This window comes from Phyllosticta capitalensis (assembly GCF_038381095.1).
Source record: "Phyllosticta capitalensis strain CBS 128856 chromosome Unknown BKA78scaffold_2, whole genome shotgun sequence".
NCBI classification, from domain to species: Eukaryota; Fungi; Ascomycota; class Dothideomycetes; order Botryosphaeriales; family Phyllostictaceae; genus Phyllosticta; species Phyllosticta capitalensis.
The window spans coordinates 3526448-3551990 of record NW_027117440.1 but is presented as its reverse complement, the minus strand read 5'-3'; the positions used below and the strand labels follow the sequence as shown (position 1 = coordinate 3551990).

The 25543-nt window shown below is 55.4% G+C and overlaps 13 protein-coding genes across 13 annotated transcripts; 7 read left to right on the top strand and 6 right to left on the bottom strand.

Moving 5' to 3' along the window:
* The first annotated feature begins 120 nt into the window (after positions 1–120).
* BKA78DRAFT_377679 (quinate permease) lies at positions 121–2727 on the top strand. The gene is made up of 7 exons (XM_066892880.1): positions 121–458; positions 684–1007; positions 1062–1167; positions 1275–1384; positions 1435–1714; positions 1798–2089; positions 2145–2727. The coding sequence occupies exons 1-7, from the start codon at positions 331–333 to the stop codon at positions 2600–2602; spliced, it is 1698 nt and encodes a 565-aa protein (XP_066748545.1). The 5' UTR covers positions 121–330; the 3' UTR covers positions 2603–2727.
* A 91-nt stretch (positions 2728–2818) lies between these two features.
* Positions 2819–4740, bottom strand: BKA78DRAFT_263484 (uncharacterized protein). The gene is made up of 2 exons (XM_066885440.1): positions 4328–4740; positions 2819–4278 (listed from the first exon to the last, which is right to left on the bottom strand). Exons 1-2 carry the CDS (start codon positions 4583–4585, stop codon positions 3127–3129), a joined length of 1410 nt encoding a protein of 469 aa, XP_066748544.1. The 5' UTR covers positions 4586–4740; the 3' UTR covers positions 2819–3126.
* Positions 4741–4941: 201 nt separating this feature from the next.
* Positions 4942–5524, top strand: BKA78DRAFT_350488 (V-type proton ATPase subunit F; the record flags this gene model as incomplete). The annotated part of the gene is made up of 4 exons (XM_066891003.1): positions 4942–5001; positions 5058–5093; positions 5182–5319; positions 5384–5524. The coding sequence occupies 4 exons, from the start codon at positions 4942–4944 to the stop codon at positions 5522–5524; spliced, it is 375 nt and encodes a 124-aa protein (XP_066748543.1).
* Positions 5525–6024: 500 nt separating this feature from the next.
* BKA78DRAFT_246756 (phosphatidylglycerol/phosphatidylinositol transfer protein precursor) lies at positions 6025–6632 on the bottom strand (the record flags this gene model as incomplete). The annotated part of the gene is made up of 3 exons (XM_066884240.1): positions 6025–6111; positions 6168–6384; positions 6499–6632. The coding sequence occupies 3 exons, from the start codon at positions 6630–6632 to the stop codon at positions 6025–6027; spliced, it is 438 nt and encodes a 145-aa protein (XP_066748542.1).
* Positions 6633–6995: 363 nt separating this feature from the next.
* On the bottom strand, positions 6996–9013 carry BKA78DRAFT_307609 (uncharacterized protein). Its single transcript, XM_066887879.1, has 6 exons — positions 8557–9013; positions 7840–8507; positions 7736–7791; positions 7445–7680; positions 7292–7395; positions 6996–7244 (listed from the first exon to the last, which is right to left on the bottom strand). Exons 1-6 carry the CDS (start codon positions 8686–8688, stop codon positions 7124–7126), a joined length of 1317 nt encoding a protein of 438 aa, XP_066748541.1. The 5' UTR covers positions 8689–9013; the 3' UTR covers positions 6996–7123.
* A 125-nt stretch (positions 9014–9138) lies between these two features.
* On the top strand, positions 9139–11748 carry BKA78DRAFT_293163 (fungal-specific transcription factor domain-containing protein; the record flags this gene model as incomplete). The annotated part of the gene is made up of 4 exons (XM_066886164.1): positions 9139–9404; positions 9612–10915; positions 10968–11139; positions 11229–11748. The coding sequence occupies 4 exons, from the start codon at positions 9139–9141 to the stop codon at positions 11746–11748; spliced, it is 2262 nt and encodes a 753-aa protein (XP_066748540.1).
* Positions 11749–12100: 352 nt separating this feature from the next.
* Positions 12101–13338, bottom strand: BKA78DRAFT_377673 (Alpha/Beta hydrolase protein; the record flags this gene model as incomplete). The annotated part of the gene is made up of 2 exons (XM_066892879.1): positions 13088–13338; positions 12101–12990 (listed from the first exon to the last, which is right to left on the bottom strand). Exons 1-2 carry the CDS (start codon positions 13200–13202, stop codon positions 12101–12103), a joined length of 1005 nt encoding a protein of 334 aa, XP_066748539.1. The 5' UTR covers positions 13203–13338.
* A 997-nt stretch (positions 13339–14335) lies between these two features.
* BKA78DRAFT_330188 (putative dioxygenase) lies at positions 14336–15470 on the top strand (the record flags this gene model as incomplete). Its single annotated transcript, XM_066889743.1, has 2 exons — positions 14336–14686; positions 14736–15470. The coding sequence occupies 2 exons, from the start codon at positions 14336–14338 to the stop codon at positions 15468–15470; spliced, it is 1086 nt and encodes a 361-aa protein (XP_066748538.1).
* An 814-nt stretch (positions 15471–16284) lies between these two features.
* Positions 16285–17610, top strand: BKA78DRAFT_90165 (uncharacterized protein). Its single transcript, XM_066893937.1, has 2 exons — positions 16285–17313; positions 17362–17610. Exons 1-2 carry the CDS (start codon positions 16493–16495, stop codon positions 17438–17440), a joined length of 900 nt encoding a protein of 299 aa, XP_066748537.1. The 5' UTR covers positions 16285–16492; the 3' UTR covers positions 17441–17610.
* BKA78DRAFT_307602 (uncharacterized protein) lies at positions 17389–18110 on the top strand. The gene has a single exon (XM_066887878.1). The coding sequence runs from the start codon at positions 17780–17782 to the stop codon at positions 17933–17935; it is 156 nt and encodes a 51-aa protein (XP_066748536.1). The 5' UTR covers positions 17389–17779; the 3' UTR covers positions 17936–18110.
* A 110-nt stretch (positions 18111–18220) lies between these two features.
* BKA78DRAFT_341547 (GPR1/FUN34/yaaH family-domain-containing protein) lies at positions 18221–19912 on the bottom strand. The gene is made up of 6 exons (XM_066890356.1): positions 19550–19912; positions 19416–19498; positions 19216–19394; positions 18986–19117; positions 18661–18933; positions 18221–18608 (listed from the first exon to the last, which is right to left on the bottom strand). Exons 1-6 carry the CDS (start codon positions 19736–19738, stop codon positions 18535–18537), a joined length of 930 nt encoding a protein of 309 aa, XP_066748535.1. The 5' UTR covers positions 19739–19912; the 3' UTR covers positions 18221–18534.
* Positions 19913–22703: 2791 nt separating this feature from the next.
* BKA78DRAFT_330187 (paraben-hydrolyzing esterase precursor) lies at positions 22704–24371 on the top strand (the record flags this gene model as incomplete). Its single annotated transcript, XM_066889742.1, has 1 exon — positions 22704–24371. The coding sequence occupies one exon, from the start codon at positions 22704–22706 to the stop codon at positions 24369–24371; it is 1668 nt and encodes a 555-aa protein (XP_066748534.1).
* A 360-nt stretch (positions 24372–24731) lies between these two features.
* On the bottom strand, positions 24732–25452 carry BKA78DRAFT_90138 (uncharacterized protein). The gene has a single exon (XM_066893936.1). The coding sequence runs from the start codon at positions 25250–25252 to the stop codon at positions 24776–24778; it is 477 nt and encodes a 158-aa protein (XP_066748533.1). The 5' UTR covers positions 25253–25452; the 3' UTR covers positions 24732–24775.
* Between the last annotated feature and the right edge of the window lie 91 nt (positions 25453–25543).

Sequence of the window (25543 nt, the reverse complement as noted above, 5' to 3'; positions counted from 1 at the left end):
GGGGCCTCGTTACGGGGGCTATCGCAAGGCTGCCAGGCTGTTGGGAGCAAAAAAATGTCACGCTATGATGCACGGAGACGACCACAGCAAGAACCTGCTCCGCATCTTCAGTGGGACGAGCTGGCGCGGAGAGCATCATAGAGCTCCACACAGGCCACCAAGCTGGGCGTGGGGCCCCGCATCTGGGGAAGCGCCGAAGGTCCTCTTAAGACTTTCGCGGTGTCGCTGTCTGTTGTCCTCGTCTCCAGGCCTTCAGGAGCTCAACCGAACCAGCTCGACCCAACAACCAGTCTTGAGGTCCACTTTCAACATCGACCCGCGCTCCGGAATATGGCACCAACGCAGACGCTGCAGGGCATTACTGCCCAATTACGGAACGAGACGTCCGCAACCCCAAACAACATCTACAAGGCTATCTGGCAAAACAAGAAGCTTTTGCTGATCTCTGCCTTTGCATCGTAAGTTGCATCCAATTGTACCATTCGCCAATCGAGGCTTGGATGGGAAAGTCGTGGCACGCTTTGAGTCAAAGATGGGGGTGAAAGGAAGAACTCATGCGTCCGAGCAAGAATGGAGAATTCAGCTTTGACAGGGAGCATTCAACCACCCACTCACTGGCAAGCGTGTGCCATAATTTTCCGCATCAAGCCGTCTCTAGCTACCCCAGACGCTGACTTTCCTAGTTTCGGTGGACTTCTCTATGGATACCAACAAGGTGTGCTCGGCCAGGCGGCCGTAATGCACTCCTTCATCGAGCAATTCCCAGACGTGGCCAACGACTCAACTAAACTTGGTTGGCTTACATCGATCTTGCAACTTGGTGGATGGGCTGGCGCTCTCTCTAGCGGCGTGTTCGCCCAGGTCTTTTCGCGAAAGTACACCATGTTCTGGGGCGCGCTGTGGGTGATTTTGGGATCCTATCTGGCCGCCGGAGCAAGCACCCCCGGATTCCTGTACTCCGGACGATTTTTCACTGGAATCGGTGTTGGAACACTTTCGGCTGTGGGGTAAGCGAATCCTCCCTTTTGGCGTTGAGTGGTGATGGCTGACGCGACGTGCAGCCCCCTTTACAACGCCGAGCTTGCACCACCTGAGCTGCGTGGCTTCATCATTTCGATGCAGCACTTGAACACCAACATTGGCTTGATGTGCGCATACTGGATTTCGGTAAGGCCAAAAGACGGAGTTGTGATATGCCTGATCACTCCCTGTCAACCCCGTTTTCCCCTTGCACATGACTCTCAGAGCAGAGACTAACCTCCCCCGTCCACCAGTTCGGCTCCAACAACATCGGCGGCACGGGCGAAGGCCAAAGCTCGTGGGCCTGGCGCACCCCCATGTTCATCCAAGGACTTCCCGCCATCTGCCTCGCCCTCGGCGTGTGGTGAGTTCCTGAACTCCAAATTGCTTGGTTCGGGACTAATACAGGCAAAGGTTTATGCCGTTTTCGCCCCGTTATCTGGTGTCGAAGGGCAGAGATGCCGAATCTCGTAAGGCGATTTCGTATCTTCGCAACTTGCCCGAAGACCACCCCCTGGTGCGCGCCGAGTTTCTGGAAATCAAGGCCGATGCCGAGTTCGAAGACCGCATCTACGAGAAGCGCTTCCCGGACATGAAGAAGGACAGCGAGTGGGGTCGCGAGATTGTGCAGTACGCCAGCTTGTTCCGCAGCCGTGATGCGTTCAAGAGGGTTACGCTGGCGGGCATGGTTATGGTGAGTCAGCCAACAACCCCTTACCCCCTTGCACCCGCTTGTCCCTTCCCAAACATGGCAACTGACACGCACGCCCACTGCAGTTTTTCCAACAATGGACCGGCATCGACTCCATCCTGTACTACGCCTCGACCATCTTCCAATCGCTCGGCCTGACCAGCAGCTCGTCGTCGCTGCTCGCGACCGGCGTCATCGGCGTCCTCAACTGCATCACCACCGTGCCGGCCATCCTCTACATCGACAAGCTGGGCCGCAAGCCCATGATGATCACGGGATCTATCGGCATGACCATATGCCAGGTGATTGTCGGCGTCATCATCGCGACCTGCGGGCAAGACTGGCTGGCGCACAAAGCTGCCGGTTGGGCTGCCGTCGGTACGTTTCCTCATCCCCTACTTCAATAAACGTCCCTCACTAACCCGCGCCTCAGTCTTCGTCTGGATCTACGTCGTCAACTACGCCGCGTCCTGGGGTCCCGGATCCTGGATCCTAATCGCGGAAATCTTCCCGCTCAGCATCCGCGCCAAGGGGTCCTCGATCGGCGTGTCGTCCAACTGGATGAACAACTTCATCATCGCGCTCATCGCGCCGCGCATGCTCGACAGCATCGGCTGGGGCATGTACATCTTCTTCGCGTGCTGGGCCGCGCTGGGCGGCGCCTTCATCTACTTCTGCATGCCCGAGACAAAGGGCAAGACGCTCGAGGAGATGGACCAGGTGTTTGGCAGCAACACCAGCGCCGAGGATACCGACATGATGATTCGCGCCCAGGAGGATGTCGGGCTGTTTGATTTTGTGGCAGAGTTGAATGGCACCGCCACGCCGCGGAAGGAGGATGTCGCCGATGACAAGGGCGGCCCCGTGTATTCGGAGCATGTGAGCGTTTAGGAGGGAGCGGTGCGGGCTGCTGGCGGCTGGCGGCTGGGGGAAGTGGTGGACGGACGGTGCAGGTGGTAGATGATGATGGCTCTTTTTTGTGATATCCCCATCAGACAATTACGCAAGTCTTTGAGAAAAATCTTATTCCGGCTACGGCCACTTCAACGGTATCCATGGCTGCACAGTGGGTGACAAAAGAAATTGCTGATTTCGAGAATTTGTTTTGCCAAGTCAGATCATATAAAGACGTGGAGTCTTCAATTGCTTGATGTCTTGAACATAGAGAGATTTCTTCTCCTAATGGATAGTCACAGGGAGCCTCCAGAAGCTTGCGTCTGAGTGTGCGACAACTTGAAGCTGAGCCTTAGTTAAATTTCTTTAGTCGCCTACTGTGGCCATGCTTCTTGCGGAGGCCAACAGGACGTTGGCAGTGAAAATTTCTCCCTGACACCGACAGCAAACATGAACGCCCTCGAGCAACCCTGGGTATACACGCGCTAAATGACAAAAAAGCCTCCGCCTCTCCAACCAATCTACCTCCTGTCTTGATGAGATCCCAGATACGGCCGTCTCTGCCGGCCCAACTCGGGTATACCGCCACCACTGCCACCAACTCCGCTGCTCCAGTCTCCTGGCGTGCTCATGCGCTTCAACGGGCTGCCGCCCCTCTTCTCCGGACTCGCAAATCGGCGTTCTTGTTCATCGGGGCGATCGAAGTTGACGGAATGTGACTTGCGTAGGGGGGAGGCGGCGTGTGAATATATGCCCAGGCTGCCTCCGTCGCCAGCGCCGCTGTCGCCAGGGCGGAATTGTGGTTGCCGCATACCGCTGATGCCGCGTCTTTGGGCGGAGGTGGCCATGTTGGATGCCACATTTGTTCCCATGCTTGTCCTCATGCTCGTTCCCATGCTCGTGGCCATGTTTGTTCCGCTTGGTTTAAAGGGACTCGCCGGTTTAGGAGTGACAAAGGGGTTGGGCATTGAAGTGCGACTCTTGCGCTGCTCGGAGCGGAGGACGTTGTCGGGGTCGTACTCTGCCGCATATGCCGGGTTTGGATTTGTGCGGAATCCGCGATTGATGATTGTCGTAGGAGTGTAGGTGTCGACTTCTCTCGTGCTAGTTCCGGCGTCGCTGAGCGTTTGGGTTCCAACATTGCGGACGGGCTTGTTCAAATTCGGATGCACAAACTTCGTGTCGTACTCATGGAGCACCTCCCGATGAATGAGCGCTGCGTCCTTGGTCTGCTGGGAAAATGAGGAAGAAAGAAAGATGAGCTGCGTGGTGATGAGGGCTCCGACCACCATGGTGGTAACAACCGTCACACTGGGTCGAGGGTCCAAGGGCGCCAGAGGGAGGAAGAGCCAATACACTAGCACATGTCCAGGGCTGAATAGACAAAATAGGCGCAGGCAGGTCGGAGTAGGGTCCCACACAGAAATCTCCCACACATCCTTTGTCTCGTCGGGGTGTGCGCGGGACTGGGCGCTGGAGTTGACGAGGTTCGAGATGAAGCGCAAAGGCGAGGACGACAGCGGGGACGAGTCAACCCGCACTCGGCGTGCAGATGGCGTAGTCGGAGCCGTCTCGACTGGGTTTTCAAAAAGGCGGTAATGGCGTTTTCTCCAAAAGGTGTACCAGGCATTAACGCCAGAGATTAGAGACAGCAAGTGGACTATAAACGAGCACTATAAGAAATCAGTACAGCGCAAGGCAAAGTGTCACACATCCACTCACAATCCAGCTCAGCCAGCCTGGTCCTGTAGAGTCTCCAAACACATCATCACTGCGCGAAGAGCTTCCGGAGCCGCTGTTTGCTCTTGCAATCATGAAAACAAGGTTGATGCCGAGGCCCATGAACCAGGCATATTCCTTCAGCGACTCGTCCCAGTCATTTCCATTAATCTCTTCAGCCAGCCATAGCAGCCAGTCGTGTGGATCGAGGTATGCTTTTATGCGCTCAGAGAGCGGTCGGCGACGGATGAGAGGCGGCATCGTGTGAGCGCAAGACGGAGGGAAAGCTTGGTGTCGAGAAAGCTAGAGCTGTAGGAGAGGCAGACGATTTTCGAAAGGCTGAATCAGAAGGGCGACCATGTTACTGTGTGAAGCGGACCGGGGCCATTGTGGTTTCTTGTGGTTGGCATTGAATGCGACGCACAGAATCCGGAAAGCAGCAGTCGATTCGCTGTAAACACTCGCTTAGTCAACCAAATCTTTACTGAAATAATCCCTGCCGCAGATCACAGTGACCGCCCAGCTCCCCGCCCATGACTGCTCGAGCTCCTGGTCCCGACCCGAGCTGTCGTCTACGACATCACCGCTACCTCTATCGTCAGTGAAGGTCATTCGCCATGGCCGCACCTGTTTCCGCCTACAAGGACCGCCAGTTCCTCGCCGTAATTGGCGATGAGGTACTCCCATGCTCTTGACCGCCCATCCATCGTCTCTGCTAACGACATGCGAACAGGACTCGGTCACTGGACTTCTCCTCGCCGGCGTTGGTGTAAGAATTCCCTACATCTTCCTTCGCAGCACGCCTTCGTCCCTCTACATCGCTCCAAGACTCTGTCTGGTCTGACATTCCACGCCAGCACGTCACCCCGCCGCCCGACAACCAAAAGAACTTCCTCGTCGTCGACGGCAAGACGGACAACGCTGCCATCGAGGCTGCCTTCGACTCTTTCACGCAAGAGCGCAAAGACATTGCCATCGTTCTCATCAACCAGCATGTGCGTCGCCGACCACGTCCCTACCGGCAGTGCTCGCGTTACGACTGGACGCTGACTTGGCCAGATTGCCGAACGGATACGCCACAGGGTCGACACATACACCGCCGCTTTCCCGTCCCTGCTCGAGATTCCCTCCAAGGATCACCCGTACGACCCAGAGAAGGACAGCGTGCTGAAGAGGGTCAGGAGGCTCTTCGGAGAGTAGAGAATGATACACATTTACGGCCAGACCAAGGCAACCGCGGCTTGTTTGTACATACGCGGAGACATATATACCCAGTGATATGAGCGTCTATCAGAGCAGCACTTTGTGGGCTCCATCAACATGGCAAGGCCTGTGGCTCAAGGTGGCCCGATTTCGCAGTCATTGCTTCGACTCCGGAGGTGCTCCGACTACCACGCAATAGGATATTGAGCTTCTTCGCAAACACACCTGACACAACCAGCTTGATCAAGAGAATGACACTCCCAACTCTAAATGCCATTATTACAGCCCAAGCGTCAGGCCACCCGCCCCCGTCGGATGTTGGTCTTTTGTTTCTTGAGTGATTATTTCATGCCCGGAACCATAAAGTACAATGAATATGAAACGCCTCCAACTGATATCTTGCGCGACTTCAACAACTTGAGCCCAGACTTGGCCGCTGACAGCAACTCCGCTGCGTCTTTAAACAGTGCTTTTTGCTCGTGATGCACAAAGCTCGACTATCTAGAGAAGACAATGGTGGCCTGGAGGCAGGTGATGGCGTCGTCGTCCTTGGAGACGACGTCGGCAATGACGCTGTACTTGCCCTGCGCGCTGGGTCAGCATCTTGCAAGTCGGTTTGAACGGATTGTGCAATGCTTACCGGAGGAATCTCCTTGGGCAAGTCGACCTCCTTGTAGAGCTTGAGGTCTCCCTTGTCGAGAGGGCACTCGAGGTCGACCTCCTTAACGTACTCGCAGAGATCGGCCGTTTGCCTGATCAGAGTGATGAGGCCGTACTTGACCTGCAGGTTGACCTTGGCGCCCTCCTCGACCTTTTCGTGGAGCGTGCCCTTTGCGGTGATGGCGAGCTTCTTGCCGCTGCAGCACGTCACATTAGCTCAAGTCTGTTGTGTTGACGCGGGCCGTTGGTGCGTCTGTCTGCGCTGATCTTCCGCTCCCGGGCTCGGGTTGATAAGGCGTGGCAGCACTTACGCTTCGGGCGGGTTGGGTGCCAGGTCGACGTCGTCAATAGTGAGGATGTTGTGGTCGGGGGCATCGCAAAAGTAGAGCGGGTTCGCGCCGGGGACCTTGTTGTCGGCTTGCAGAGTGACTTGGTTTTGGCCCATCAGGCCGCCCAGGAAGTTTGAGCGGTCGATTGCGGCGCTCACCAGGAGCGGGCTGGCGGCGGCGAGGAGGAGGGCGGAGACCTTCATGGTGATGGCGGTTTGGCGGGAGGAAGAAAATGGTTGTGCGGCAGGTCGACGATAACGGAGGTCGAGATGGGTGTAGGTGTTGGACTGGGCGGGAGTGGAGAACCAGTGGTAGGTGGGCTTGGGACCTTGTGACGGATGACGCTGTGCCCCGGCCAACTTTGGCTGCGGCGGTGGCTGGAACCGGCCCGAGCGTTGGCAGAAACGCGCGGACCCTGTCCCTTCTTCAACGCTATACCCAATCCGGCCAAGTTTTGTTTGGTCTTTTTTCTTTTCAAACGCCGCTGTGTATGTTCTCTGCATTGCCTATCTACACTGTTGCAACATGCAACATCTCCCATCTTCTCTCGTCGGAATATCTACAGCGAAAATGAAAGACATGAAGATTCCACTCAAGCTCGGCATTCCTAGATCTTGAGCCCACCGTTCTGCAGCGTCTCCTGCACCACTCCATAGCTCTGCATCACAGAGTCAACTTCTTTCCCCGCGTCGTACCCGTATAGCCATGGCTGGACTTTGGGACATTGCCTGCTATCATCAGTCGAAATTCAAGACGTCATACGGGGTTTACACACCATCGACTCGGAAACGCGCAGTCGATCTGCTTGCCCAGCGTGGAGAGGAAGAGCTCATCTCGGGCTCGCTGCTCGGGACCATCTGGCATATGAAAGTCCCGTCTCTGCTACATCGTCAGCAAACTTTCTTGCATCCCTGAATTCGTCACTTGCCTGTTTAAACGTCTCCTTGACAATGGCCTCTCCCCTTTGTTTGCGCAATTTTTCAAAAACCACGAGGGCCTGGTACACTGAGCTCCGCTCAACGTCTTTGAGAACTTTCCCAAGGACAGCACCGTCTTCTAGTGCCGAGTTGGCTCCTTGTGCAAGATATGGCAGCATTGGATGGCACGCGTCGCCGATGAAAACGAGGTTCCCTTTGGGACTGATCCACGAGTCCATTTCCTCTCCTAGTGTCAGAACAGTCAGCTTCGCGATTTTCAAGAGCTTCTCATTATCGCTTACTGTGCATCAGCTTCCATTTATCGACCTTGTCCACGCAATCAAGGAATCGCGTCAATCTGCAACTATGTAAGCGCGAGCGGGTCCATTAAAGAGGCCCAACCTACATTGGATCCCAGCCTTTAAACAGCTTCTTCATCTCCTCTGTCGATCCTGCCTGCTTTGCAACCGACTCGGGCAAGTCGTCTGGCACAAGCAACACAATGTTGTACATGTTCCCACCCTTCATCGAATATGCCACGACGTGCGACTCGGGGCCGATCCAAAAGTGTACTGTTGGGTTTGTCACCCAGTCGCGCAAGTCTTGGTCTTGGATCTGGTCCAGCTTCAAGACAATTCGATAGGCAAGATCTCCTGTCGGCAATGGCGCGTCCCTCCGTCCGAGAAAGCATTCTCGGCACTTGGACCACAGTCCGTCGGCTGCCACCACGAGGTCGCAGTGGTGCTCCTTTCCATCTTGGGTGGTGAGCTTTGCTCGAGTAGAATCCAAGTCCAGCGCGTCGACTCGCTGTCCCAACTTTAGCTCAACTCCAAGCTCTTTTGCCCGTGCTGCTAGCGCTCTCTGCACGTCTCCGCGGTGCATGTCAACAAATGGTGCTCCATATTTGCGATTCATTTGCAAGTCGAAGTCGTCCTCTTTTGACAGAACCTCGCCCGAGAATCGATGGACAAACAACTTCTTTGGTTCAACGGCCATGTCGGCCAGCTTGTCGTATACGCCCCATGATTTGAGCAGTCTGGATGAATTTGGCGTGATTTGAAGGCCAGCTCCAATCTGCAGACTAGTCAGTAAGTCTCTCGACTATTTTGATGAGCAACTGCACCTCTGCCAGCTCTGGTGCCGTCTCCAAGACCGTCACATGATGTCCGGATAGCGCGCATTCGATCGATGCAGCTAAACCTCCCAAACCCGCTCCAACAATGATGATTTCTAGACTTTCGCTGCAGGAACCCATGGCGTCGGCTCTAGTCTAATGCTTTGAATTGACACAATGCCATCGAAAAAGATGCAAGACGAGTGAGCAGCGTGAAGATGAATGTTTAAAGAAGTCTTGGTCAGCTGGACCGGAATAGGGGAGCATCTGAGTGGATGGAAGTTCGCCGGCAAAGCCGAGCGCGTCGGGGTTAAGTCGTGCGTCCCTGATTGATCGGCTGCCCACATGGCCATGGGGTTGCACACTTCGGCGTCAAAAAATCGACCTCATGAGTTGGACACGACCACGAGATGCGCTGCCACAGATGAGATTTCCCCAGACCGAACAAGCCACATTTCGGGTTTTCCGACAGTTGAATCCCTGACGGCTCGGCCGCTGCAAAAAGTGTTAGAGAGCCTCGCCTAGTCCCCGCACTGCGGCTGCGTCTGTGCGGCTTCGACCTCCGTGTCGTTGCGGGGAAATCTGTAACCCATGCATCACCCTCTAGGCCCTCTCTACAAGGCCAATGGCTGCCTGGCTTCACTCGGTGACTTGAAGACGGCGCTTCCGCTTGTCGACTTCGCCGCCCCCAACCTGTTGCCTGTGCAACCTTCCTCTTCTCGCCAAATGAAGTTGAAAACTTCTCCAGCACATGCTTCCCTCACCCCAAGAGACTGCTGCTGCCAGCAGTCCGAAGCCGCCCAGACGGCCTCGTGCTATACAGGCCTGCAATCTTTGCAGGTCGAAGAAATACAAATGTGATGGCGTTTCGCCCTGTTCTCACTGCAAACGTATGACATCTATACCCCAAGTCGTTTACGCATGCTGATCAACACGACCAGGGAGAGGGCTGAACTGCGTATACCGAGTTTCTTCCGCAGTCGAAAGGCCTTCTGCGGCACCAAGGTCGGGAATGCCGACCAATGTTTTTCCATTGCATATGCTAATGGGTTTTGTTGATACAGTGCCCTGCAAGAGTTGGAGCAAAAGATTCAACGACTACAGGCTGAAAACTCGAAACTTCGTGCTTCACTAAACACGTCTACTCAAACAACAGCACTTTCCGCCGAAAGAAGCCCTCAGGATAACCTCGGGGGCATCAGACTATCAGTCCCGCGGAGTACCGAAGGCATTACTTCCCCTGGCCCTGCTCAGCACGGGACTGCCGTTGCAGATAGCCAGGATGGAAACGACGATGCCACGCCCGAAGATGGAACCGAGATTGTCGAAGTAAATCCGCATACTCGCAATGTCGAGTTTCACGGCAACACTTCCTCCGTCGCCTTCATCGGACGGCTCCGGGAAGAGTACGGCTGCAGCGACAACGACAATCAAGACAAACCTCAAACCAGCTCACAGAAACAGTCTTTGGTCAGCACCTTTCACAATGATGTGTTTAGAACTCAGTGCAAAGACGCTAAGGGGTTTGAAGACTGCCTGGATAACCAAATGTTCCCGCAATGCTACGTCTTCCTAGAGACGTACTTCAACAAGCTCCACTACATACATCCTATCCTCGACAAAGAAAACTTTTACAGTCGATGTGATGATCTTTGGCAAGGCCGCTTCCAAAATCAGTCGCGGAGCTTCATTGCCCTGTACTTTAGCCTCATATCTCTCGGTGCTCTCATTCGGACTTGGACAGAAGAAAAGATCAACGGCATGGGTAGGTTCGAGTGGAGCCGCATGTTGTTCGAAAAGGCACAGCACGCTCTGGGGTTTCCGGGGTCCTCCAACGATCTCGAGGCAGCCCAGGCCTATATTTTTCTAGCCAAGGTGTGCCAGAATGAAATCAACCCCGGCCTAGCATACACGTACCTCGGAATGGCGTCTCGGATCCTCCTGTCCATCGGCGCCAACAGAAAGCCCACAGACGCGCAGTCGCAAGCCACGGGCACTTCCAAGACGTGGTGGGGTTTCTACACGCTCGAAATCGAACTGAGCTTCTCGCTCGGCCGCCCCGACAGCCTTGGGATGGAGGACTACCACAACTGCCCGCTTCCTTCCATCGACGGCTCTGAGATTGACATCATTCCGGGTATGATTGGCCTTTCGCGCATCATGCGTGCCATTTCGGTCAAGGTGTACCTCCACCGCCTATCCCTGGCCCAGAAGCTCCAGAGCGCCATGCAAATCGAGCTGGAAATGGACGCGTGGGTGGCCCGTTTGCCGGAGGCCATCCGCCCGCAATTCACCTCGGATGTGGACCGGCACTGCAGGCTGGGAGATCCGCCGTGGGCGTTTTACCAGAGATTGGTTCTTCAGATACGTGCGTCGACTGCAACCTGAGACTTTATTCATCATGCTAAAACCGGGTACAGGCTACTACAACGTCAAGATGCTCTTGCTCAGACCATTCATCGTGTACGCAACCAAGCACAGCGAACGAGACCCAAGTCTGCTTGATGCTGTCAACAAGTGCACCGATGCTGCAGCGAAGACGATAGAGTTGCTCCATGAGACGTATCGAGTCCACTTCTTCTTCCACACATGGTCTGTATCCCCCTTGAATCAGAAATAAAGAAGGACCTCGACGCCCCTTCTTCTCACGCCGCAAACCACAAACTGACGCCAACTTTCAGGTGGTACAACATCACATACCTAACCTTCGCCGTATCAATCATACTCTTCCGCGCCGGCGGTCGCGACCGCGACGGCGACATGGACTCACGCATGGACGACGACAGCAGCTCGAGCCAGTACCAGCAAAGCGACTACATCGTGCTGATTGAGCAGACGCTGACCATGCTCGACATCATGTCCGAGAGCGTCGTCGCGTGCAAGACTGCCCGCATCATCCGACAGATGCTCGACGCAATCCACCGGCGCACTCGCGGCGATGCCACAGTGTCTGCTCCGGGGGGCGACGCGTCGTCGAAAATCTCTTCCAACGCTTTCGCGGCAGGGCCTGCTGCGTCGAGGGCTAATGGGAGAGCGGCGGCGAGCTCGTCGGCTGTCCCGTATGCGGCTGTGACGGGCGGCGATCTCGAGATGGCGCATTTGGGCTTGGAGTCGCTCGATGCTAGTCTCTGGGATTGGAGCTTTTTTGAGTTTAGGGATATGTGGGAAAGCAATGGCAGCAGCTTTCATGGCTTTAGCTGAGCCGAACTGGTCTGTTGCCACGATGGGTCGTAAAGAGACATCAGCTTTGAGGCTGAGCGCCTGAAAGCAGAATGGCACATGGGGAGCCTTTCAAGGCTTGGCTGCGGATGCGGAGCATTCAAATGTTCAGGAGACTTGAGCATTGAGCACATCCCACCTCTTCGACCTCACCGATACTGATCGACGCAATTGTTATCACGTCCGCGAAACTTGCCGTCCGGGTAAACGGTGCATACCAGGATTCAAAGTCCCCTCTGGCCACTCAGGACGTCCAAATCTGAAAAATGCTCGTCCTTCCTATCCTCGAAGATACACTCGAACGCTCCAACTACAGCACAAGAGCCTCACCACTCTAGCGTCTCGTCCCAATAACCTCCTCCAAAAAGTCGAACCCCCTCCGCTGCAGCTCCCACGTCCTCGACCCCTTGACCATCTTTCCCACGAACGTGTGGCCCTCACCCGGAACGTCGATAAACTCGCTCTTGACGCCATGCCGCTGCAACTCGTCAAACAGCTTCCGGCTCAAATACCCAGGCACCATCTTATCCTCTGTGCCGTGGACGATGCACGTTGGCGGGAACGAAGGCGTTATGTTGAGAGTGGCGTCGATCTCTTGCCACTGTTTGGATGGGAAAGCAACGTCCAGCAGCGTCCCGCGAGCGATGTGTGTGAAGGCGAACGCATGCCGTATGCGGTCGCGCTCTCTCTGCGCCTCGTCCGCCGCATCTCCTCCGCCCTGCTGACCCTCCAACGACACGCCGCCCTGCGTCGGCACGGGCACCTCGTCATAAACGCGGTTGATAAACTCCTCGGTCGCGCCCTCTGGCACAGGGATGAAGGGTAGAGGCGTCGACCAAAAGGGGTCACCAAACGCCGTCGCGCCATACAAGTCCAACACCGCTTTCACCCCTGCCCCCTCAGGGACACCCCATCCGAGCGCCAGCGCCAGCGTGCCGCCCGACGACGTGCCGAACGCGACCACGGCCTCTCGATCCACGCACACATGCTCGTGGCCGTGGGCACGCAACTCCGCATCGAGTGAGGACTCAGGAGACGACGAACGCACCCACGCCAGCGCCGCGCGCGCGTCGGCGATCGGCCCGGCGAGCATGTCGACCTGCGGACACAGGCGGTGGTCGATGGAGACGACGAGCCAGCCGCGCGCGAGGCAGTCTTCGATTTGGTCGCCCGAGACCATGCCGCTGTGGCCGAGCGTGAAGGCGCCGCCGTGGATGCCGATGGCTACTCGTTTGGTCAGCTGGGATGTTCCAGTTCCAGACGGGCCGGCTTGCGGGATAGAATGGGGGGAAGAAAGAGGGGTAGGGGGAGGTATACACACCTACTGGCAGCGCCGCGGTGTGGGCGCCGGATGCTGGCCGATTGGGGACGTAGACATCGGCGTGGATCGCGCTGCCGTCGACGACTGCGTATGCGCAGCGGAAGGACGGCGGCATGGTGGACGGACGGCGGGCTCTTTTCTGTTTTGCTTTCTGCGCGAATGTCGAGGTCGTGTGCGAGTGCTGCGCTGTATGTGTGTCTGTTTGTCTGTATCTACGCAATTGACCGATCTCGAGATGTCGAATATATCGCAATACCGCAATTCCAAGTTTCGCGTACGTCTATGGAAAGATAGGGACGAGGTTGACTACCGCATGCATGTCATTCACGCACCACGACAGGCAGGCATGAGGCAAGCAGGAGTCGTTCCATTTTATCTCCGTCGACAATCCGTGGACCAGGCACACCGTGACGCACGCACACATCCAACGGAGGATCTGAGCTAGGTAGAGGGGCAAAAAGTGGGTCACCGTGTCGGCAGCGATCAAAAGCATGTGCATGCGCCTTGACCTCCATATCTGCGAACGGGGGTTGTTCTGGGTCCTAGATCTATGTATCTGCAGATCCATCTACGTACCATAAGAGGCGCAATAGTATTCTAGACGACGTGGTGCGTGAAAGGCGGCCCATTAAGTGGAGAGATTGACAGGTCGGCCGCGTTGCAGAGAATGAATTTAAGTGTCGGCGCAAAGGCGCTTCTTCTGCTCTTCTCACGGAGGCTACTGAGATGTCGAGGGTCCGCGGCGTGAGAAAAGCAATACCATCAAACACTTACTCCTGATATCACGACAATCGGCACGTCGGCAGCGCTGCCTCCAAACAGGAACAAACGCCGTCTTCAGTCGTCGACAGAGCAGCCAATTTTCGGAGCTCGGTTGCTCGGAGCTCGGCTTCAGGCTGAGGAGCAGACGGCGACCGCGTCGCGCGAGGCGTTTGGTGATCTGGAATGGATGAGATGGTGTCGCAGCCTGCGCTCGGAAAAGCCGAACAGGAGTTGAATGCCGGGACGGGTTGTGGGGGGAAGAGGTTTTGGGGATGGTTCGTTTGGTTTGATGGCGGGCCGGGGCAGCTTTGCGGGACGGACGGTCGGACTGTCGGCCGGGAATTAAATGGGAATTGGCGAGAGTTTAAAGGAATAGTGTTGGCTACAAAAGAATATCTGTCGTCCCGGCTGCAGTTCGCTTTCCGAATATTTTCGCATTTGAGAGGAGACCAGAACGAAAACCGAGGCGACGACCAATCAGCCGCCATGGAGCACATTGTCAACATTCTGCCAAAGAAGAAGGCGGAGGAGAAGAAAGAGCTGCGGAGACTGGAGCAACCGCCAAACGACAAGGACAGCTATGTGATACCGCAATTCGAGGGCGAGGTGATTTCGATCCCGGGCAGCAAGAGCGTATTCCGCATCATGACGTCGGCGCTCCAGAGTGACGATACCATTGCCGTTTTTACGAGCGGCGGAGCGCTGGCGGATGCACCTGGTTTCCACCATCACGAGGAGGCGCACGATGTTTTCCTCGTCACCAAGGGATCAGTCAAGCTTTGGAATGGCGACAAGTGTAAAATCATGACGGCGGGGGACTTTGGCTATGTGCCGCCAGTGAGTAACCGGCGAAGCGACGAGAGACTACATGCTGATGAGCAAGCAGCACATCGTCCACAACCCGCAACTCCTGGGACCAACAACCGAGACCTTTGGCCTGATAACGCCAGCCTCATGGCTCGACTTCTTCCGCTACATCGCAGAAAAGTACGACGGCATCCTGTACCCCGAGTTCGACGACCGCAACCTCAAGGAGATTCTGATCCCGAAAGTCATGGCCGCAAAGGGAAAGTACGACGTGCATTTCCACCCGCACCACCAAGGCTGCGAGGTCTCTGAATGGGACGCCGACGACGAGAAGCTGCCTGATGGTAACTTGCCGTACTACCTGAAGGCAAATACGGGACCGAGATGGTTGCTCGGCGGCGTCGTGTCGCGCCCTTTCATCACGACCAAGCAGAGCGCCGGCAAGTTTGCCATTTCCAGCATCGAGTCGTCATCCCGCTATGGAGCGTCCGTTTTTGAGAAGCAGATGGTCTTTCCGAAGGTCCATCACTGTCTGTCAATCATGGAAGGCGCGCTAGAGGTCACGGTCGAGGATCTCGCCCCATGCGTGCTGAGAGAAGGGGAGACCATTTTTGTCGCAGCGGGGACGCCATTTTCTTTGAAGTTTGCAAGCAAGTTTGTTCGCGTTTGGAGCTTTACGAGTGGCGATGGTATTGAGGCCCTGGTTCATGATGCAGGCAAGCCGTATGAGGGATATGCGATACCAGATTCTCCGAGCGTTGTTGAAGAGGATTTGTTGGAAAAGGCGCGCGAAAAGCTAGGCGTTAAACTGTAAAGGCTCTTCCGATGGGTTGAATAGGCTTTGCAGAAGAATATGAAGTGCCCGATGAATGGATGAGAAGAGAAAGAGAGCATGATGCGAAAGATGCAGTTTATTGTGTGGTGTTACAGTAGACTGGGGAAGAGGGGACAAGGGAGCTAGCTCGGGCGGCCACAACTTTCGTCTCGCTTCTGAGGACTCGAATATGATCGGAGCCCGAACATATTCATCTTCCTTTCTTCTTCACCTCCAATTCTTCCATCCTCGTTCTACACGACGACTGGAACGGTTTGTTCGAATTCTCAATCTTCTCCAGGCGCCACCCTCCTATCCTGACCGATGCTTCCGCATTCGCCTATCTCTGTGCCTAACAAAGATGGTGTTTCTTGCGCCATCCTCACTCGAGGTACCAAACCTCCATGATTGTTTTATTGGTGATAGGAGAGCAGGTTTTTCCGGATCAAAGCCCCTTCTGTGCCACGAGGGTCAACCCGTCCGGTGGTTGTGTTTGTGCCGCCATGTTAAAACAAATCTCTTTTAACGATCGGTTCTGTCCTTCGCGCAAGAATCATGACCTCCAAGACCTGGAGATCTCGCAAGGCTGTTGTTCAGCAAATTAGGAGCGCCGTAGCGTTTCTTGGGCAACAGGATTTTGCAATTTCTTCTTCACTCGTCCTCAATCGTAATCAGCGGCGATGATTCTGGGCGACACTGACCGCTGTGGATTTGTGGCGAGGGCGGCCGCCACAGCCTCAGTGTGTCACTTTGGGGAGCTTTAGCTCACGCCAACGTCAGCGACGACATGTCGTACAGCTCCATGGCTTCTTTTGTCTATTTTTTGGTTCTCGCTCACCAATCACAGCTGAAAGCGATCGGCAATTTTGGTACACTAAAAGATGGCAGCTGCCACCAAAAGACGACTCGGGGACTGAAATGAGGTACATGTCCCTCAAATATCAGCCAGACCCTGCTTGTGGCCCTTGGGCTCTTGATACTTTTGTATCCCAAGCAGGGAGGGTACTTCGAAAAAGTCATCCATGGCAGAAATGCACAAAAGAGCCCTTAGGGGCATGATTGTCCTTCCGGCGCTGGTCCTTGGAGCGACCCTGACTTCTGCGCCATCTCCGACAATCACAGGTTCAAAGCCCGACGCATCAATCACCGTGGACCCTTCGGAGTATACCTGGGCTGGAAGCGACAGCAGTGCAGTTTCAGAAGTCCTCAAATGTCAGAGTTCCTGGGATGGATACTACAAGCGGTCCTACTCGTACTCCGATGGTGAGCCATCCTATTCGACATCCATGTTCAGCACCTGGGCATTTGCCGGGAACTACACTGGAGAAATTTCCACTCTTTGCGATGGGGTTCCTCGCGGTTCGGGAGCTGCCAGCACCCTGGCGCCTTCGTCCTTTGTGATAACAGAGTACCCGTTCCCTGAGCCGACGCCTACTTGTACATACGACTACGCCGGCTGCTCGAGGTTGATCGTGTCGCAACGCGATCCGGCAGCTACTGCAACGCAGTTCCCAGACTGCGGCTTCGATCCTGCAAACTGTATCGGAATCGTCCAAGGAGAAACAAACTGCCGCCTGGATGCAGCGGACGTCAAGGTCATGTACTGGCCTCAATCCAAGGATGCATCCGAGCTATGTACCCCTTCGCCGCTACCGACAAAGCCTGTCGCTGTTCCGATCCGCACCGTTGTGTCTGGGACAAACACTTTCAGTTCTCCTTCGATCTATCTCTCTTTCTCTTACCTCACCGCGTTGCCGTGCTTTGGATCGTGGGACGATGTCGTCATTGCAGTGCCTCCGGAATCGATTTCGAGCGTTGACTACGACCATGTCTCAGGTGGAAGGTGAGATTGACGCTTTTGACGCTGCTTCTCTAGCTGACCCTTTTCCAGGCACACGAAATCAATCAACTGGCTCGACTTCAACTACCCCGTAGGTTGCCTTGAAATCCCCCAAACAAAAACCATCTAACAAAACCAGGTCCCAGCCAGTGCATACCGTGGCCAAACTTCCTGCGCCTACGGTGACCGCGAAGACGGTTGTTCCACCGTCTACGACGGCGACTACAACCCTCAGCTGGCACTCCCGACCAACCCAGCTCTCTTCACCAATCTCAACCCTGGATTCGCCAACTGCTCGGCACTCTCCTGGCGCGTCGCCGTTCAGGACCCGCCCATCGCCTTGCAGACTGCCAATGGTGGTCTTCTTCCTGGAAACTCGGTAGCAGCAACTGCAACGGATCCCGCTTCCCCTGCTTCCAGAACCGCCGGAGCCACCGCCACCTCGACTGCAGGCTTGGGAGGCGCCATCATGACTGGTCTTGGTGCTTCCGGAACGCACGCCGCATCAGCGTCCGTCAGTGCAAAGAACGCGGGCGTAAATGACAATGGCGCTGTGGGTGTTCACCAGGGGTCCGGGGTACTGGGTGCATTTGCTTTTGCGCTTTGCGCTCTTGGGATCTTCTAGGCGTTTTGTTGACTAAAGATGTGCAGAGTGTTGGTGTAATATTATCAATTTTTTTGGCAGCAACATACCAGAGTTTCTTGTGACAGCTTTTCGGGAGGATTCAAATTCGTCGGAAGCGGAGCGCAAGGATCGTTCGACACGAACTTCTCTGTAGATCTCAAATCTAGATTTTCTGATTCGATACTCCGATAACCACAACTCTAGCTGCCAGGATTAATACTCACAAACGTCATCAAGCACTGCTTCGGTCGGAGAGATCATTGGGGAGATTTATCATCCATCATGCCTTGTCGTTGCGATCACTCATCAAGTCCGGAAGTCCCGCGCTAGCATAAGTTTAACATCTTGCCCACAGAAGCGCGTCGCATGCACACTCTCATTTTCTCTCCGGACTTGCTCGATCATCATGATTTTGAAACCCAACTACAAGCTGGTATACCCAAATTGATCCCCTTGCGAGCAAAAGCTGACCATGAATCGAAATACCAGAAACATTACCAGTTCGCCTTTTACCGCATCATCCCACCATGCACTCAAAAATCCAACACGTCCTCAGTGACGGCGACACATTACTTCCAACGCCGAACACATCACGCAGCCTACACGGCATTTGGACCGACAGCGGCTTTTCGCTTCTCGTTCTTCCCCTTGACGATGCTGGACAAATCGCCGACTACATTCAAATCAGCATAATTGTCCCGTAAAAAAGATGGTCCAGCACTTACCGGGCAGTTGAACGGGAAAGTCGACGGCGACTAGGAGAATCGCAAACATGACCCACCAGCCAGCGCAGATGGTGATGAAGGAGAAGGCACCTGCGGCTTTTTGGAGATGTCGCGCTGTGCTCGCGTTGCCGTTGGACGTCTGCCAGTATACGCCGGACAACATGGCAAAGGTCATCGTCAGCGTTCCCAGGATGGTGACGAAGCATATATTTGTCCGGAAGGCAAGAATGGTGAAGAGGAAGCACATGAAGCCCATGGAAAGCATGAAGAAGCCTGGAAGTTCAAAGGTCAGTCCGAGTCCAACGTCCGTGTTTGGGCCACGTACCAAACCCAGAATTGAAGCCAACTGTCTGCAAACCGGTGGCCGGATTGCTCGGATCCGTTGCAAAGGCTCCATACGCGTTGAAGTCTGGCGTCAAAGTTGCGCCTTGGGCGCTCCAAAATCCTCCGAAGGCAGCTATTGAAAGGGTTAGAGTCATATTTGGATGTCCAGTGGGGTGGTGGTTGTAGAAAGAGAGAAAAGAAAAAAGGGGGGAGGGGGGATGGGGGACTCACCAAAAACTACGCAGGGGAAACTGTTCCCCAAAACCCATTCACCGATGGCTCCCAAGATCATCAAGACACCACCGCAAAAGTAGTACGCGCCGACGTTGGCTGATGCACCGCTCGCTCCTCGCCATCCCATCAGTATACAGCTCAGAGGCGTCAGGGCCAGGAGGAAGCCGATGAGGGAACTTCGCATGCGTCAGTCGAACGGCTCGAAAATTTCCACGAGAGAGAGCACTTGCACTGGAGTTGGATTGCCAAACGTCCTTCGTAGCTCCCCTTTTACCTGCGTCTAGCAAGGGGTCAGTCTTGACGGAACCTTTTCGACGTGAAAAAGGCATACCTTTGGCGACAGGTAGATCTTCTCAAACAGCTCTGGCGAGATGGAAATGCTCCCGGCGGTACGGATCTTGTTCAGGGCATGATCTGTATCCGTATGTGCCCCCAGATGCTCGTCGGGGTAGTCGTTCCTGACAAAATCCTTCTCCAGGTGTTCCTCGACATGATTCTGGTTATTGCCCTCGGCCGCCATATCGAACTTCTGTTGATCCCAAATCCGCGTTCCGCTGTTCCTCGAGGTACGTTCTTTTTCTCAAATCGCAGGAAGCGCGCGCCGCTGCTCCCGACATAACCGCAAGGGACAAGCAGTCTCTTCTAATACGACCAGTTCCAAGAAAGGCCCCGGCCCTACACGGCTCTTCTCCACGTTCTCCTCATTCCAAACAAGTCAAAAGAGGGGAGGCTTCGCCCAGGGTCAGAGCTAAAGCGCCAGCGGCTTCGCACGCATTACCTTGGTCCTGAATCCGAAGAGGGACCCAGCAAAAGACGATGGCGGCGATCCATCCAATCCGGTGCCGCCCATGACACAGTAAATAAGCTTCCCCACACTCACAACGCCTGCGCAAGGTTCTGTCCGGGGAGACCCGCTTACGCCCGGGCCACTGAGGATCCTGGGACAGCAGCAGTATGCCTGCGTGCGAGCAAGGAGGTCAGAGAGGCTGAGCGACGCACGAAACCAGCGCTGCCCCGTGGCATGGAGTCGGCGGGTCCGCGGGTCCCGGGTCTGCGGAGACGCGACTCTCTTGCTCGAGAGCATCGTTGCGTTGCCAACGTATTACGGTCTGCGATGCCTTGGCGGCGATCAACCTCCCAAGAAATGCGGGGAAGGCGGGCAGCTCCCACAGAGCTCACACATCGCAAACTCTGTTTGAACCACTGCTCGACCCTGGTAAAAATGGTGCGTACGAGGCGCTGATGCTGTGGTAAGCAAACGTTTGGCCGCACGCCGCTGACAGCGCTCAACCAAGCGCGTCTCGCGGCCTCTGCAAAGCGCCTCTTTCGCAAGCCTTGTCGTTCACCACGAACAGCTGCCAAACGGCTTGCCCGGACGAAGGGGAACTCGGGCCATATTGACCCTCAGAGTCACGGCCAATCGGGAGCTCTTCCAAGGCCGCCCAAGTCCTGACTTTGGTTGCTCCTCGCGTGAGTTGAGGTACAAAGACAGGATGACAGACTTTGCTCAGGCCCTGCCAATGCCGGTTGGCAGTTCCTGTGACGAATACAAGGCGCAAAGTGCGTCACGCACACCTGCACGCCCCTTTGAACGGAAAGCTTGTAGGGGAAGTGCGATTCGTTTTCCGGGATCTATCACCAAGCATTGGTAAGCTCCAGGTATAGGCTCAAATGGCGTCAATGGTGAAGGGCCTGGATGCTAGAGACTCGCCGGCAAAACCCCTTCTCTGCATGCCAGAGCCTGTCATGGCACAATGGGCTGGTGCCGTTTACGTGATTGCCTCGTCACATGTTGGCCAAAGGAGACTCGTCTTGAGATGAAAAGAAAACCTCGCGCTTCCCACTTACGTGACATTTCCTTTCTGCACCGCTTTCCTGGAGACTGACCTTACGGAACTGCAACTCGAAATGGCCGTTAGGTAACAAGAATTGCCTCGTCGCGCCTCACTCACAACCATCGTCCCTTTGGCCCGACTGCACGGCGACAACAGCGCCGAAATCATCATTTCCCTACGTGCGTCGGCGGAGCGGAGCTTTGCCTCTTCCTTTCGGACCGGACTCTTGCTGGAACTACACGATGGCCACTGCTTTGACATGTCGAACAACTTCAGTAAACCGACAGCAAAAGAAAATACATGCTTTGAGCTTTCGGTATTAAGGATATAATGGGCTAAATCCAGCGCATTATCCGAGGGTGATGAGCTGGACTCTACTGCCGGTCCGCGGCCCAGCCGTCGACGCCTCAGGAACGATTTCTTTTGGCATTTTTGGCCCGATTAGGAAAGAGTGTAGGCGCGCGTTCGAACTTCGTGGGACGCGCTTCTTTTCGGGCTTGAACGATATGGCATGGGAAAGACCATGAGACTAAGTCCAAAAGGTTGCAGGCAGGGAGCATTCGTGGCTCTGTGTCGGGATTTGGTGGTTTCGTGAGGATAAAAAGACTAAGTAGAAAAGGACGCGGACAGGGAGCATTCGTGGCTCGGTGAAAGGACTTGGTTGTTCCAGCCTCTTCTCTACTCATGAAACGACCAAGTAGAAAAGTTTGCTGACAGGGGGCAGTCGTGCCTACGTGAAAAGACTTCGTGGGTAGGAGTAGACTGGAACACTAAGGACAAAAGACTGCAGATAGGGAGCATTCGTAACTGAATGGAAAGACTTGGTCGTTTCATGTGCACAGTGGAAGAGACTGGAAGACAGAGGGGAGAGCATGCAGACTGAGAGCATTCGTGGGCTGTGTGAAAAGGACTTGATTGTCTGATGCGTCTTCCCGCCATCATGCGACGTCGAGAACGAATCTCAAGTCGTCAGTGTTTTGTTGGTCGTAAGAGCAGCCTCACTCTGTAAGCGCGCTTTCATGATGCACAACAGCAAACTGCCTTCATAGCCAGCCGGCGGGACGGGTAGATGCTTTGGTGTAGCCAGCCGATATCAAATTCCACGATCATGGGAGCGTTTGGCGCATGATAACGGTGGGAGTTGGTGTCGCAGAGCTTTTCATCCAACCTCTTGACAGGGAGCGATGGGTGAACATGTTTGCCCATTGTCGCGAAGTGTCGGGGACTCAACAAGTCGAACTCCTGTAGGTGACATGAGATGGGATGAGGTGATTGAGGTTCAAATAGCGACGTCGGGAGAAGGGTCCGCCAAAATTCTGTTCCCGGAGCCCCGCCATTTTTCCCGGCCACCACTTTCCACATCGTTGACGTCTTATCCTCCCCACCTTCGTCCGTTGAGCTTCGAGAGACTAAACTTCATGATCAATTGCATCTATTCTCTTATGTTCTTCATCATTTAGCAGGCAAGTTATCTTCGACCATCTTTCCTCTTCACTCGACCTCTACTCGCCTTGCATTCTGTGCACCTCCACGCGGCAACAAAAGTAGCTCCGCCTAGCTCCATACTTACCTGGGAGCTTTGGATTGGGCTGCAGTTGTGCAACCTCCAGGACATCACACAGCATCTCACTCCTTGAGCCATTGCCGCCCATGGCCACGTTTCGAGAGCCCTGTCTGCGAGACCTCGATCAGAGAGGTTTCATCCAAGGCGCTACCATCAAATTCCGGAACTCTGGGGAGAACATTTGCCACTACTTTGGAGGCATACCATACGCGCTACCACCACTTGGTCCGTTCAGATGGCGACTCCCGCGGCCTCTGCCTCCCTGCTATCGCTATGGCACGCGGAGTAGTCCTGGAATCTTCACCGGCGGCACAGGCGTATGTCCACAATCAGCTACCTTGGCGGGAACTACAAATGATGGACCAGCAACTCTCTGGGATGAAGATTGCCTTCAGCTAAACATTTGGGTTCCTGCTGGCAAGCCTCCAGCCAATGGATGGCCTGTCTTCTTCTACATCCATGGCGGATTCTTACAAGTTGGAAGCCCCAATGACATCAACCCTGTAGGACTGCTCTCGGAGTCGCCATTCAGAGCGATAGTCGTTGCACCAGCATACCGTCTCAACCTGTTTGGATTCCTCGCCTCCCGAGAGCTCCAATCTGCCGCTGAAGATGAGCCAACCGGCAATTTTGGATTCTGGGATCAGCGACTCGCTCTTGAATGGACCTACAAGAACATCAGCTACTTTTCCGGCGACGCCTCGAACATTACGGTTGGCGGGTATTCTGCAGGCTCGCACAGCGCGTTCAAACAACTCGCCTACGACCTCTACCTGCCAGACTCCAAAGCCATCATCCGGCGATGCGTCATGTGGAGCAATGGGCCCGGCATGGAACCCAAGACGCTCTCATCGGCCCAGTCTCAATTCGAGGAACTGCTCGAGCGCCTCGAAATCCCGCTGTCTTTGCCCACAGTCGACAAGATCGGCAAGCTCAAATCCATCCCGGCGCGCCAGCTCCTCGCCGCTGCCACCGGCATGACGCGCCATCAATTCCGCGCGACCCTGGATGACGTCTTTATCCCGTTCAACCTCTACGCGGAAATTGACAGCGGTGCCTTTGGGGCCCGCATGCGAGCCCGCAACGTCGCGCTGATGACGGGTGAGTGTCGTGACGAGCACTTTCTCTACGGTACGTGGTATCCGCCCGACAACTCGCTGGCATCGGTCGTGCAGCGGCTGCGTGCCGACTACCCGGCACCGGCGGTGGACGCGCTCGTCGCGCACTACTATCCAGACGGGCGGCTCCCTGCCGACTGCGCCGACTGGCGCGATGCCTTTGGGCGCATCTACGCCGACGTGCAGATCCACGCGCTGGAGCGCGGCTTCATTGACAAGTTGATCCTGGGCGGCGCGGAAGACTTGGTATTCAGGTACCGCATCGAGTGGCGGGCGCGCTGCGTTGACAACTTTCTCCCTCCCGAGTGGGGAGTCACACATTCGAGCGACATGCCGATTTGGTGGTGGGGCAATGCTGGCACGCCGGGGCCGCTAGGCGACGACGAAAAGAGCATTGTCGAAAAGGCGTTTGTAGGGATCTTTGCGACCTTTGTCCATGGCGATTTGGACAAGGTGAGAAAAGAATGGGGGACGAAGGGATACAAGGAGGTGAGGAGGCTCAAGGCGGATGGGGGCGTCGATGTGTGGAACGACGTCATGTGGGAGAAGGGGCTCAAGGTGTGGGAGGCTCTGAGGCGGGTGGGCAAAGCGGAGGCGGGGAACAGGGGAGAGGTGGACGAAAAGGCGAAGCTGTAAGTCTGGCGGTAGGCTAGTGACTGTTGGTTTTTCTGGCACATTGGAGTTGACTTTTTCATAGGCATATTCACCTCGATTTGTCTGGGTGTGGAATAGAGTTGTAGCGACAGTCTTTGGCCAGGTAAATACATGTTTCTTCGAGGTAACATGTTGCAGCCTTGTGGTGTCGTTGAACGTTTAATCGCGCTCGTATAGCTGGAGTGCAGCATCTGTGAGCTGGACGTGCTGATGTTGCAGATACGACAGTGGTTGCTCTCCCGGTGGTTCGAGACGAGGCAATGAGCCGAATCCGAATCGGCAACCTGATGTGCACGCAGCCTCGGGCAATTTCCGCTTTCAGACACTGCGCATTCCACTTGAGATGGAATGTCGATGGCGCCACTTCTCCGTCAGCACCTTGGCCTTCAACCATCACCAGTGCGCGCACTGAGTTTCCGCTTTCCGCTACGTGAACCGTATTCCAGACGACGTCGATCATTGTTTGCAGTGCGGTACGAGTTCGAAAACCGCCGACGGGCGAGCACGCCAAACACGGGGGCCATGAGCTCAGGCAATCCACCCCCTCGCAGGGCGCAGCAGCAGTGACAGCGATCAAAATAGTGACGACAAGCTTCGCGCGAAGCAATTGCCAAGCTTCCAGCACAGATCATGGCGAGCACTGTACCATGTGGCTGGCCGCATTCGACCGTCCTCCTGGAGTACTGCCACGCGCTGCCTGCAAACACCATTCGCATCCTCCAAGATGCTCCCGCGCTGGCTCCCTCCCTTCCTTGGATGCAAATCTTAGGCGGCGCTGCCACGGCGCAAATGCCAAGCAAATCCGCCGCCGCAGTCACGACTGGCCTCATGCGCGCGCAGCCAAGGGAGAGGCTTGGGGCCATTGCGGTAGGCTAGCACTCGCAAACTGCGAAGACAGGAAAGCGGCGTCCGTTAGCGGGAGCCACGACGTCTGGCTGGACCGTCATGGATCACGACGGTGGCTCTACCCCAAATTCGCAAGCTATCCTTGGGGCCATCCTACATAGGCCCATGTGCCTCTTTCGACTCGCAGCATCCATCGTATTGCACTACCATCTACCTACCTATTGCCTCTGCTTTGCATTGCTCCCTGCCGCGCCGACTTGGCTTCTTCCCCACGCTTTCTCCTCTCCTATAAGGCTGCCGAACGACGT

Bases quoted from the DNA above. Each gene is read 5' to 3' on its own strand.
- BKA78DRAFT_307609 (XM_066887879.1), bottom strand. From the start codon at position 8,688: ATGGGTTCCTGCAGCGAAAGTCTAGAAATCATCATTGTTGGAGCGGGT. The intron at 8,508-8,556 runs GTGCAGTTGCTC...ACTAGTCTGCAG, and splicing joins CGGCACCAGAGCTGGCAGAG to ATTGGAGCTGGCCTTCAAAT. The intron at 7,396-7,444 runs GCAAGTGACGAA...ACGATGTAGCAG, and splicing joins TCAAGGAGACGTTTAAACAG to AGACGGGACTTTCATATGCC.
- BKA78DRAFT_90165 (XM_066893937.1), top strand. From the start codon at position 16,493: ATGGCAGAAATGCACAAAAGAGCCCTTAGGGGCATGATTGTCCTTCCG. The intron at 17,314-17,361 runs GTGAGATTGACG...ACCCTTTTCCAG, and splicing joins GACCATGTCTCAGGTGGAAG to GCACACGAAATCAATCAACT.
- BKA78DRAFT_90138 (XM_066893936.1), bottom strand. From the start codon at position 25,252: ATGGCCCCAAGCCTCTCCCTTGGCTGCGCGCGCATGAGGCCAGTCGTG.
- BKA78DRAFT_307602 (XM_066887878.1), top strand. From the start codon at position 17,780: ATGACTGGTCTTGGTGCTTCCGGAACGCACGCCGCATCAGCGTCCGTC.
- BKA78DRAFT_341547 (XM_066890356.1), bottom strand. From the start codon at position 19,738: ATGGCGGCCGAGGGCAATAACCAGAATCATGTCGAGGAACACCTGGAG. The intron at 19,118-19,215 runs GTGAGTCCCCCA...CCCTTTCAATAG, and splicing joins TTTCCCCTGCGTAGTTTTTG to CTGCCTTCGGAGGATTTTGG. The intron at 18,934-18,985 runs GTACGTGGCCCA...TTGAACTTCCAG, and splicing joins TGGCTTCAATTCTGGGTTTG to GCTTCTTCATGCTTTCCATG.
- BKA78DRAFT_377679 (XM_066892880.1), top strand. From the start codon at position 331: ATGGCACCAACGCAGACGCTGCAGGGCATTACTGCCCAATTACGGAAC. The intron at 459-683 runs GTAAGTTGCATC...TGACTTTCCTAG, and splicing joins CTGATCTCTGCCTTTGCATC to TTTCGGTGGACTTCTCTATG. The intron at 2,090-2,144 runs GTACGTTTCCTC...CCCGCGCCTCAG, and splicing joins TGCCGGTTGGGCTGCCGTCG to TCTTCGTCTGGATCTACGTC.
- BKA78DRAFT_263484 (XM_066885440.1), bottom strand. From the start codon at position 4,585: ATGCCGCCTCTCATCCGTCGCCGACCGCTCTCTGAGCGCATAAAAGCA. The intron at 4,279-4,327 runs GTGAGTGGATGT...GATTTCTTATAG, and splicing joins CAGGCTGGCTGAGCTGGATT to TGCTCGTTTATAGTCCACTT.